The following is a 12,314-nucleotide window of genomic DNA, read 5'->3' on the forward strand; positions in this document are numbered from 1 at the left end:
TTTAAATTTCCTCTATTTTATCTGGGAATGATCAAAGAATTTTGATGACAGAGATAATATTCTATGGCTATTTCATGTTTTCTGCAGGATCATTTTGGAATCAAAAAGCACCACCCAAGGAAAAGAAAAAAATATGCAAATGCTGTGGAAGTGAGGCAAGTGATTTATTTTAGCTGCGTTGATTTTTTCAGACCTGGGGTTTTTTTTCAAATCAGCATGGGACGCATTGTGCCATTCAATTTTCATCAGATCTACCCTGATTTCAAAAAGGAAAGCAATGAAGGAGAGAAATACCACTATTATTATTAATTATTAATTAAACAATAGCAGCATGCCCTTTGTTATTCCCCTTTTTTAATTTATGATTTTTTTTTTTCCTGATGCGAAGGAAAATACTCAGTTTCATTCTAAAAACAGGTGGTTCAGCAATCTGACTCAGCAAGTCAATGTTTCTATAAGAATCAACAAAATACTCAGCATTTTTGAAGAAAAACCCAAACCCCACCCTTCGAGGAAGTTCATCTACAATCTCAGAAGAAAAGACCCCGAAGTTTGCTTGTGATTCTTTTATAAGCTTAATGAATCCCACAAACGCAGGGAAAACCCTTGCCCTTCATTTCGGAGCTGCTGGAGCCTGGCATTTAACAGGTGCATCTGTTTACTTTCCAGCTACTCATCTTCCTTAAAAAAACCCCCTCAGTTCCTAAATGCAATTAGACGCTGAACTGAAATTGCAAAAATATCATGCTTCCTAAGAAAAGCGTCTGAAAGGTCTCTCCATCCCCACCCCTCCCCAAAAAAACACTTCGGGAAGGTTTTCCAGCTTCTGTTGCATCGAGCTGCGTTTATGAAACTACGTCTGCAAGGATCCTGGAGCCTTTAGTGAGATGATGCTATGGAGTAACCTCTCTCCCTGGGACCCTGCTGTTGAGCATCAGCACCACGAACTCACTGCTCAGCGTAAACACCCACCTTAAAATTTAAAAATTACATCCAAACAAAGCCTGCCCGAAGCAGCCCCAGCCTGCCCGGCAGGATCAGCCGCTAGCTCTTCTCCCTCTAATCTGCCCAGCGAGCAGCAGCGTCACAGAGACTGCCTTTTATCAAAACAAAGGCTGGATGCCGGCTGGGAAGTGTGAAGCCGACTAAAAATGGCTGAAAAGCTGTCCAAGGCACCCGGGAAGGTGGCCAGCCCCACCCAGCGCAGACACCGACCCGCTCAAAACACGCTGAAATTCAGCCCAAAAAGGGAGATTTGCCATTGTTCCCTTCGCCTACGCGGCAGCGAGGAAACATCACCGCAATATTTTACCGCCCCCCGCGCCGAACGAGTGCTAGGGAGCATCATGAAAGGATTATTGTGGTTTTTAAAAAAACAAAACAAAACAAAACAAAACGAAACAAAACAATCCCAGAGCAAAGTAGGAAGCGGGGGGCCATGCCCGGCTCCGTCGCCCTCCTCGCCGAGCTGCGTTTTCTTTGTGTGCCACAAGCTAAGCCCTGCTCTGGGTGTGTCCGTGGAGCGCAACGCCACCACCTCCAGCCCTCGGCAGCCCCGGCGGGCACCAATGCACCGTCACCCGGCTTCCCCAAAGCCCGAAAGGTAGGAAACCGTGCCGGCGATATCCCGAGGGAGAGAGCCGAGGATGGGGAATGACGCCGCGAAGGGCAAGGGCGGATGCTTTGGGAATGTGAGGTGGGAAGGGAGGACCTACTGTATCCTGGATGCTTTCAGGGTGAGACACCTGCGGATGGGAGAAACGCATTCCAAGAACAGAGAGCTTTCAATCTTTCTTTCTTTAAATCACCCCCCCCCCCTCAAAGAAAAGCTTGGCGGGGAGGGAGAGGAAACGGCATGCAAAGGCCCACAGGTGAACAACGCAAAAAAAATGGACGGATCCTGCCTTTGCCTCCTCTGCCATGCAGTCCTAGCATGCAACACGGGAACAGACAGAATACCCTGACATTTCCAGTTGCTCCAAAGACAGTCCATCTTGGTGGAATCGGCGCTGGCTTGCATCTCGGAGGGCTGGGGGATCGATTGCCGGTCCTTTTCGTCGGAGGCGCTGCCTTAGCAGTCAGGCATCCCCGAGCATGGGTGGCTCGCTGGGTACCGCTGCCGTCTCCCCGCTCGGCTCCGGACTGATGCTGTAAGCAGCACAGGCGGAGGGGGAGGGCATATTGTACGCGCTGCGGTCTCCACTGCAGCAAATCAGCAGTGTGATGTGGTTGCCCTAGGGAGCAGGCTCCTTTCAAAAGGGGATGCGGTCCCTTTTCAAATCAAAAAGCTTGCGCTCGGGCGGCTTAGCCTCCCGAAGCCATGGAAATGGTTAAGGCAACCTGATGGCCAAGAAATAAAAACAAATTGGGTGTGGGTAAAATCGGGGAGGGGTGGGGGGAGAGCAGTGTTTCCTATGTGTCAGTTCGGTTGTGACTGTTCGTGTTCCAGAAATTTCTTGACAGTGATGGAATCTGGTGTTTTCTTCTTTTTCCTATCTTTTTGGTTTTGGGTTTTTTTTTAGTTTTTTTTTTTCAATTCGCATGAAGGCCAAATCTCACGCAGCCCCTCCAGGTTTTCATGCCTCCCTCTCCTCTGCCCAGCTGGGTGGGGTCGGGGAGCAGGCAGGAAAATAAACAAGGTCAGGATCCAAGCCCTGCAGAGCAACACCTATTTTGCTAATTTTTTTCCTGAAAACCCTGAGGGCACGGGGTGACCCGTGTGCCCCCCTCCCCGTGCCAAGACCTGCCACACCAGGATGCTGAGGACTCCCAGCTCCACCGGGTTTGGGCGTGCAGGGAACGAGCGCTGCCTCCTGTTGTTGCCCAAAATGCTGCAAAAATCAGGATTTGAGGTGTAGGAGTGCAGGAACACAGGACAATTTGTGAAAGGTTCACTAATAGCTGAATTTTAACATGGGCCCCACCACTCCTTCCCTAGCAGGACACAGCCCATGCCTCAGTTTCCCTTCCCAGTAAACTATTATAATTAGCCTTGCAGAGACAACATTACCATGCAATGATCTTACTTGGCAAACACTGGGAAAGAAAATCCTCTGCCACTCCACCTGTTTGCATTTTTGGATTTTGGGGTGCCTCGTAATATTAGGCAACTCCCCAAAAAGTCACCCCATTTCAATCAAGAGTGACCCATATATCAGACTATGTCCAGTCATTTTGGGCAGAATGGCCCCAGCTGGGCACCTCTCCGCTCTGAGGCTGGATTTAAACCTTCAGATCATGACAATTCATGAAATAATTTCACTTTAGCTGCTGAATTTTGCTTTTTGTCGTGGGAACAGACACCAACACAGACACAGTGGGTCACATACTCATCAGCATGGGGAATAGAGTTTGAACCCCTCTGCTCTTTTGGCTCCAGAAATAAAAGGTCTTTAATACCGGAGTAAACAGGTATCTCCTCCAACTGGCAGTAGTAGGTCACTTATCCTTCCCTCAGGTAACTCATCTTATAGAAGAAAGCCAAAATTTAAGGAGATTCACCACAGTATTATCTTACTCTTTACCTCATAAACTGCGGGGATAATGGAGGCCAACAGCTATTGTTCATGTTTATAAACCGTCCCTGAGATCCTCAAAAACACTTGCTTAGGCTTGAACCCAGCATCTTCTTTCCCCGAACAGAGGAATTCTTTACTAATTAGGGCAGAACTGGCTTCAGCTGTCATTGCATAGAGTAAGATTAAACCATCTATAATTTTACAAATCTGGATTTTGTGTTCTCCCTGGCTTTGTTTAAAAAAAAAAAAAAGGAAGAAAGAGGTTGGCAAGGGATGATTTCTAACCAATTTCTAATTGGTTTAGACCCTTTGCAAGAGAAAAAAATATCCCTATTGAAACATTTTTGCCCTGCAAACTCTTTGCAGCTCTACAATGGGATTCCCAGCACCAAGCCATAATATGAAGTATTTACAAGCAGTGTGTAAAAATCAGAGACATAATTCACATAAAACATCTACATCCCTGTCCCTGGAATAGCCAAAGACACCCCACACATGGTGCACAGGTCAAATTCATGGCTACTGGGTGCATACCACAAGAAACACAGCAGTGAGAAGGCAAAAGATCTCTGTTTGGTCTCACTGTAACCCAAATTTCTCAGTCAGGTATGAAGGACAAATTTCCTTTGGACAGAAGAGTGATCCATGTACGTTTAACATCTCAATAATGATTTCTCCTCGCCTTCATTGTTCGTAGAAATTTTTCTTGCCTCAGACTTGATGTCTGCATTCCCTCTTTCAGGCTACCAAAACAAACCAGACCATCAGGCTTCCTGTTTAAATCCTTACTCCTCTTTGGAGGAGTGTCTCTTCAGACCTGGCCCATGTGATTGGACTCTCCCACACTACTTCCAGGACTATTTTAATCCGCAGGCACCGGAACCCATTGCTTTATCAGCAGTAACAACACTGCATTTGTGTCAGAAACAGAACTGAACTGGAGCAGGGAGATGAAGACACTTAGAAAATGCACATGGGCTAAGAAGAGTTTCCAGTGTGCACTCACTTGTCCCAGGACCTGAGGCAGGTGGGGGACAGGAGAAACGCTATGTGTGACTGCAGAAATGGCACAAAACCCAATCAGCGCTGGGTGGATCCAGCACTGAGACGGCCATTGATAAAAAATGCATTTCCACAATGAGATTTTAAATTACATTCAGTAAGTAGTGAGACAGAGTTAGAACTAAGCACTCAGCCATCAATCCCGAGGTTAAGAACTGCTTCTTTGCCACTAAACCAGGAACTAAACCAGGAGCAGGCTGGAAGGCACAAATAAACATTGCACTGCCTGGATCTTAAAAGGGTGACACATGCACAGAGATCTTGGCATCAGCTACAGGAAAAATCAGTGTTGGAGGAAAGCTTTCCTGTGATCATGAATAAGAGCAGGATGAAAAATAGTAAGTGGAATTTGCATCCCTTCAGAGCATCCCTTCTATCCATTGGAAGCCTTCTGCGGGTGTTACTGAAATCACTACAGACCTTAAGGTGTGTTAGTGAGGTCACAGTGTTGATGGCACAGCCACGAGCCAGGAGGGCTCATCAGCACTTGCCTGTTACGTAGCTCTGCTGGAGACAATGACCTGTGTGTGCAGGATGTGTGGGGTAAGGACTCAGTAAAATAAAGTTACCCATGGGATCGCTGCAGGAAACCACTGACCAAGTGAACACACTGCTGTCTGCCTCGTTTCTTTCCATGCCTCCAACTCCAAGTGAAATCACAGAATTACAGAATCATAGAATGATTTGGGCTGGAAGGGACCTTAAAAGTCATCTAGTTCCAAACCCTTTGCCCATGGGCAGGGATGCCATCCACAAGACAAAGTTTCTTAAAGCCCCATCCAATCTGGCCTTGAACAATTCCAGGCATGGGGCACTCACCTCTGGATGGCCAAATGTGACTGTAGCTCTGCAGAGGACAGGGACACCCTGCCGTGGCTGTGGCCACTAGGGTTGTGCCCCTTGCAGGGACACACAAAATCCTGTACTAGGATTGGGGCTCCAGCCCTATTTTGTCTCCTTCCAAAGGTCCTTCCACAGTGACCCAACCCACCTGTGCACCACTGATGAGCTCTGATGAGGTCAGAGTTAGCAACATTTAAGGTTTTTCAGGTAAATATACCTGAATGGACCATAACAGTCCAGAAGAGCTCAGAAGCACCCACTGTTCTACCACAGGAACTAAACTCCGGGGCCATCCCTTAACAACCCTGCTGGAGGACAGAGCTGGAAGTCAGCTGGTTTCAGTTGGTTTCAAAGATTATTTAAAGGTTAAAATCCCAAAGACAGAGCTGAAACCACTGTTTGGAGTGCAGTGACTTTGAAGGCACTTTGGACTGGTTGCGTTTTCCTGCATCACTCCACGTCAAGGCTCCGTGGGACACATTGAGCGCAGCACCAGATTTGCAACGTGGCGCTGAAAGATCCTGACACTTAGCACTTTAGGAGAACAATAGCATTGAGGGAGATCATTTGGGTTATTTTTCTAAGCTAATTTGTTCTTAGCATTAGCAACAAAAATAGAGAGGATGCTATTTTAAAAGTCGCATTAATATGTCTCGAAGCTCTAAAGAGCAACGGAGAATTTTTGCCTGAGCACTCCAAGCAAGGGCAGCCAGCAATTACATTTTCGTGAGGAGGCTGTCAATAGCAGAAGGATGGGCCAAGTCCTGGCTCTGCTCTCATCCTTTTCACTGTCTTGTGCTCATTCTTGCACATTTTCTGGTCTGCAGAGCTGCTCAGAGGCAGCTCGAATGGCAAGGCCATGAGCTGGGAGATGCTGATGGCTGTTTCAGGTCCATCACTTCTCACAGCGCAGGAAGCACATAGACAGCTCTGTCCTTGATGTCTTTTGCCCCAGGTCTTTGCTACTTTCTCTTAGAAGATGTAATGCAGTGAAGAATTGCCTTTTTTCTCAGGTCTTCAGACCGCAAAAGGAATCAATAAGCTGGTAAAAAAAAAGACAACATGGTCTTAAACTGGCAGAATTAAAGTTTGAAGCTGAAGAATCACAACGAAAGAAGCCCCATGTCCTGGCATGTCACATAATGTCCCAGCCTCTCTGCAATTCCTTTTTAAGTCTTGAAATGCCTGGATTTATAAGGGGTTTTTTAATCATCAGTCAAAAAATATTTGGGTTGTTCACAAGGACAAGAAGTGTGATTTTGAGACGTGCTAAGCTTCTGCTCTACTGCCTCTGTTTCTGCCCAGCAAAACTGTTCTTCATACCCATCTTAGCTCAAAGGCTGAGATTATAGATGTATATTTCTATATATAGATATATATGGATATATCTAATCATGGAAGTGTACAGTCGAAGGGACTTTAAAGATCATCCAGTTCCCAACCCCTGCCACGGGCAGGAACACCTTCCACTAGACCAGGCTGGTCAAGAGCTCTGTCCAACCTGGCCTGAACACTTCAGGGATGGGGCAGCCACAGCTTTCCTGTGCAGTGTGGGCCAGGGCCTCACCAGCCTCACAGGGAAGATTTTCTTCCCAACACCTAATCCAAACATGCCTGCTGTCAGATGAAGACATTCCCCTTTCTCCTGTCACTCCATGCCCTTGTCCAAAATCCCTCTCCAGCTCTCTTATCAGCCCCCTTTAAGCACTGGAAGCTGCTCTGAGGTCTCCCCGTCACTGCTCCAGGTTCCGAAGTCCCAGCTGTACTATGTAGAACTGTAAACAGACATATATAACTGCAAACTAGCCATACATAAGTGTATAACGAGACCTCATTATCATCAGATTTTCAGCAACAAGCCAGCGACACGAGCCAAACCAGTGTGTGAAAAGACCCAGGTGAGACAAGCTTTGTGCTTGCTTCCTTCCCTGGGAACGAGGTGGCCTTTCCTTGAATCCTGGTGAACGAGCCCTTTGGGGGGAGCTCCTTAGATTCAGTGGTGGTGTTAAGAAACAATTGTGGGGTTTGAGCTTCTGGTGTGCCTCAGTGAACACGGCACAGACCTACTTCAGCAGCCATCCCGGAGATGGCTGGGACTCCTTGTGGTGCCATTTGAGCTCCCTGATTACTGCAGGCAGCACATAACAATCAGCTTTGATTTACTCCTGGTTCTTCAGAGGTGGATAATTTCTCTTGGTTCTTTAATGTTATTTTTGAACTGTGAGGTTCGTAGAAATAAAGGCTCTATTCCTGCCATTGACCTAGAAAAGTCTTTTGATTCTTTCCAGTGGGACTACTTTTTTTCAGTTGCTGGGAACCTTAAAATCATGAGTTTCTCTCCCCTGGGGGGAGGTAGTTGCTACATCTTCATTCCTCTTTTAAGGTTTGATCAGTAAACCTGAAGAGACCCTAAAACTCTCTCTGACCTGCACTCCCCCATTACAAAGGGAAGTGCTTGCAGCTTATTCCCATTTCCGAGCCCTCTGTTTTTAAGCCCGTGCTGTGAAATTTTTCTCTCCTACAGCATTGCTGGTGCTGCAGCTGGCATTATTAATTCCATTTCATTAACTGATCTTCTTAATGTACTGGAAGACAAAAGAGAAGACAGTCCTGAGACCACAGCGTGGCTGAGCCTCAAGAGATCTCTGTTCTGTCCCCACGTCTGCCACAGGCTTCCTACGTGACCTTGGGAATCATCTCTCTGAGGTCTCTGGGTCTGCTTGGTCTATTTAAATTTGGGCCATCGTCTGCTTTTTGAGCTTTGTTTCTGCAGCACCCAGCACTCCTTTGTTGGAGCCTCCCTTGTTTTTGCAACACGACTTGGAAGGCTGCTGTTGCTGGCTGCCATCCTTGGACCAGGGGGGATCAAGCAAAGTTGTAAAGATGAATTTGGAGTGCACTGCTCCTGGAAATGGTGAAATCCTGCCTGGTGGTGTGTAAGGGGCACAGGGGACTCTCCTCTTTGGCCAAGCATGCCCTGAAGAGATGATGATGATGATGCATTTTTAGCAAATTCTTCAAGCAAGATCCGGTATCCAGTGCCTGAGCTGAGGAAATGGGGCTGTGCCACATGGCAGTGTCACAAGCCACCAGGGAGAAGTCCTTTCCTGCCCTTTGCTCCTCTGCACATCCAAGTCCTGAGCTCAGGCAGCTCTGGTGCAACCCCAGGAAAGATGTTCCCACAAAAATGCCAAAGCTTTGCTTCCAGCTTGCAGGGCCACCCTTTGCTCCGGTTCTGCTGGGATCAGACCCAATTTTTGAAGCTCCTGGTGCTGATTCAGAGGTTGAGATGCTCTCTCCCAAGTGCAAAATGCAACTACAAATTTTGCAAATGTGACTGCAAATTAAACCAACAGCCTGCAGGCAGAGGCTCATGAGACTGAGGCTACATTTGCAGCAGTGCCACAAGCCCTTAATTGAGTTTGGGATGCTCATAAGCAGCCAGGGGGGCTTGAGAATGAGCTGGGGTTTGCAGCATTTCTGCTGCCTCCACTGCTCCTGTACCTGGCATTCCTGCTGCCAGCCCAGTCCACGCCAGGGGAGAAGGTGGAGAATAATTTAATGTAGATCAAGCCCCTTTCCCCAGCTTCAGATGCTCCCAAAAAATAATATTCTTTGGGGAAAGGTGCTCCTCTCACCGTGCTGGAAAGCTGATTCAAGCACCTCACCACGGGCATCTTTACATCCCCCACCCTGCCCTGCAGGGAGGATAAAATGCATTAGTGCTGGAGGTGTGTGGATCCTGCAGCCATGCACTGGCTCGGCCGGCACACAATTGTCATGGCAACCCCAGCTTTCCCTGGAAAACAGAAGCAAATCACTGACACACTGCTGGATTCAACAGCCTGCTCCAGGGATGAGAGACACCTGGGTACCAAGATGCTCTCTGCAAAGGGACAGCTCCATTCATACCCAGCCTGGGAAGCTGGCTGTTAATATGGGAAAATGCTGGCTGGTATTTTGGGAGAATCCTGGCTGAGGTTGCAGAGACATGGAGGACAGGTCGGACAGGGGGAGGTGAAGAAGCAGCTGCTCCTGTCCTGGGCAAACACAGCCCAAAGTGCTCGCAAAAGCGATGACTGGTTATTGCAGCAATGCCAACGGTGCTGCGTGGCACAGAGTGGGGGGAAAGAACCCAAAAGGAGCAGTGAAGGACATAAAATAGTGCTGTGCAAGGCAGAAGTGCCAGTGCAAGGCTGTGAGAAGGGGAAAACAAGGGCAGGGTTCTGTTGGGAGTCTGTGTGGGCACTGGCTGGAGAAGCGCTTTGGATGGTGAAGCAGCACTCTGGGTTTTAAATGTTATTATGGGCCTCTAGGGCAATCAGAAGAATTAGATCAGGAAATGATGTGCCAGAAGTGTTGGCTGAAAAGTGGTCAGAGTTGTGTTTGCTGGGGAAACAAACAGGCAAAATGGATTTGTGTGGCATTTTTGGACATCGGTTGGAAGTGAAGCAACACAGGCAAGCAGAAATGGTTTGAGTAGTGGGGGGCTGACCCTGCCCCAGCACATCCCCTCACATGGGGCAGAGGGAAGAGGACACATCATATGTATCTATCTTAGGGAAGATACCATAAGCAAGATCAAGCAAGCTTCCATCATCCAATCAGCAGGATATGCCACAAAAATCCACACCCTGGAGCTAGCTCATTAGGAACTTAAGATCAGTCATCCCTAAAACCAGTTATCTTATGCAAACAGATGCAAAAGGAGGAAAACAAGAAGAAAAAAAAAAAATGCAGGACCTGACTGAACCCACTGAATTTGTGGAAATGAGTTTCTCTCTGAAAAACAGATCCTATCTCTGAGCACTTGACTATCATATAACCTCGCTCCCTCTTTGCACACAATGAGAAAGTCCTGATTTGGATGCTGACATCAAATGTCTGAGAAAAGACAATTTAATTTCCCATTCTCAAGGCTAAAGGATTAAAGATAAATCAGCAAAACTATTTCGCACTTTGAAAACCAAACGAAAAAAGCCTGAGGAATTCAGATTTCCCCGACGGTACTGTTAAACACCATGAACCACATTTTACTGATTGCTTCTGCAGAAGGACTGAGAGCTCTCTATCCTGGGATGAGTGTGAGCAAAATAGAAGTATTTGAATATATACATGAAAAATAGAATTATTTTTCCATATTTATTAATTAATAAGTAGCTTGAAAGTCCACTGGACAAAACTAGACAAGGGAAGGTGTTTTCCTTATTGACAGCCCATTTAACCGCTCTGCTGTGATAACAGCACGTGGATATGGTAGAAGCATCAGGAATTTCAGGATAACTGCAGATTTGCAGAGGTACAGAAATAGCTGTATCCCAGAGCACTGCACACGAGCAATGTGAGGTGGAAGGAAGCATACTACATATTCTGCATGAGTAGTGAACTCCTTTGCAACAGGTTTGGCTCTTGCAGAAATGGGGGATTTCCAAAGAGAACAGTAAAACAGGCCTGGGCAAGATTTGCAGAAGGTCTGCTGGGATTTCAGAACTGCTTTCCTTAAGTGTTTCCCTCCCTAGAAACATTTAAGTACATGGGGCTTTGATGAATCTCCCTGACTGAGACAGGTGCCACCAAATACCTCATTGTATTTTATCAGTTGGTTCATTCTTAATAAATCCAGCCAGGGATCCAAAGCACAATATCCCTTGTGTCCCATGTGAGGTTCTTGAATTTCAAATGCCAGGTACTTAAAACTAATGTCTCACTGATGAATCAGAGATAAAACATAATGGCATGACATTAATTTCAAATTATTATAAATTCAAGAAAACCACAATCTTATTTTGGTTTGCAAATAAAAAAAAAAAAAAAAAAAAAAAAAAAACACCCAAAAACAAACCAACCCCAACCCCCAAATTTAATTGTCATAGTTTGTTTTGGATGAACCTCCTCTTTCACAGGTGCAGTAGATGTGAATTCTGAATGTGAATTTTCTGAATTCTGGGCACGACTCCGAGTCCAGCTGGTCCTCAGTACCCGTGGGGCTGGGCTTTGGAACCTCAGCCTCTGAGCATCCCCAGCTTGAAGGTGAGAGACACCAGCCCTCAAGATTAGGATGAATAAAACTGGGGGCCAGAAGAGAAGGACTTTGTTTTGGAAGCAGCAGCAGCAGCTCTTACCTTTTCCAAAACACTTTCTTTTCAACTGTGCTTTTTCTCCCCCCTCATTCTTCTCTCAGACTGCCTGACATTTAAAGTGATCAAAGCTCCCTGTGAACCAGGGCTTCTAAATTTCAGATAAATATAGCCACGCTGCTCTGCATTTGTTTGTTTTTCTCAGGTTGCAGACCTGCAGTAGAGACCTACTTCTCCTGGAGCAGGGGGAGCTGCTGGTTTGTCCCCACGCGTTCAGCGGCCGGGACAGAGCGGAGCCCTCTGTGCAGGATGTGGCTCTGCACCGCTCCCAACAGAGGGTCCAGTCCTGCTCTGGCAACTCAGAACCAACCCACCAGCAGCCCCTTTGTTGTCTAGAGGAGCCAGAGCGGCCCTGGAGTGGGCAGAAGGCACGTGGAGACACGACGCAGGGGGACAGACTGCATGGAGGGGAGGATGGAGATGGCCGTGGCTGGGCGTGGTGACATGTCCAGCCCAGGCTGGCACACAGCGGGACACCACTGAGCCCTTTGAGACATTGGGGAGCTCTGTGGGCTCTGGGGTATGGATGGAATCATGTGAAAGGGCAGGAAGGTCCTGCCCACACACACACAACCACTCAGCCAGGTACAATTTATTTTGGCCTCCCCATTAGCTGGGAAGTAAATGTGGCAATTACTTTGTACATCCAAAGTGAACCCTTTGGCACATTTCCCTGGAGCTAAATAATTAATGAAGGGCTCTGATTAGTGTGAATCTTGTGGAATCAGCAGACAGCATGGAGTGACATTTACTT

At 47.1% G+C, this 12,314-nt stretch overlaps 1 protein-coding gene across 2 annotated transcripts in view; it reads right to left on the reverse strand.

The window, feature by feature from the left end:
- Positions 1-12,314, reverse strand: part of RTN1 (reticulon 1) — a 125,053-nt gene that overhangs the window by 14,572 nt on the left and 98,167 nt on the right. The window contains exon 1 of one of the 2 annotated variants that reach the window (XM_040067895.2): positions 1,960-2,341. The exons of the other annotated variant lie outside the window; for it this stretch is intronic. Within the exon in view, the coding sequence (XP_039923829.1) occupies positions 1,960-2,020 (61 nt within the window). The 5' untranslated portion in view covers positions 2,021-2,341. Of the gene's footprint in view, positions 1-1,959; positions 2,342-12,314 lie in introns of those variants that run through there. 2 annotated transcript variants of the gene reach the window in all.

The sequence above is a fragment of the Hirundo rustica genome, chromosome 6, assembly GCF_015227805.2.
Source record: "Hirundo rustica isolate bHirRus1 chromosome 6, bHirRus1.pri.v3, whole genome shotgun sequence".
Taxonomy (NCBI): Eukaryota; Metazoa; Chordata; class Aves; order Passeriformes; family Hirundinidae; genus Hirundo; species Hirundo rustica.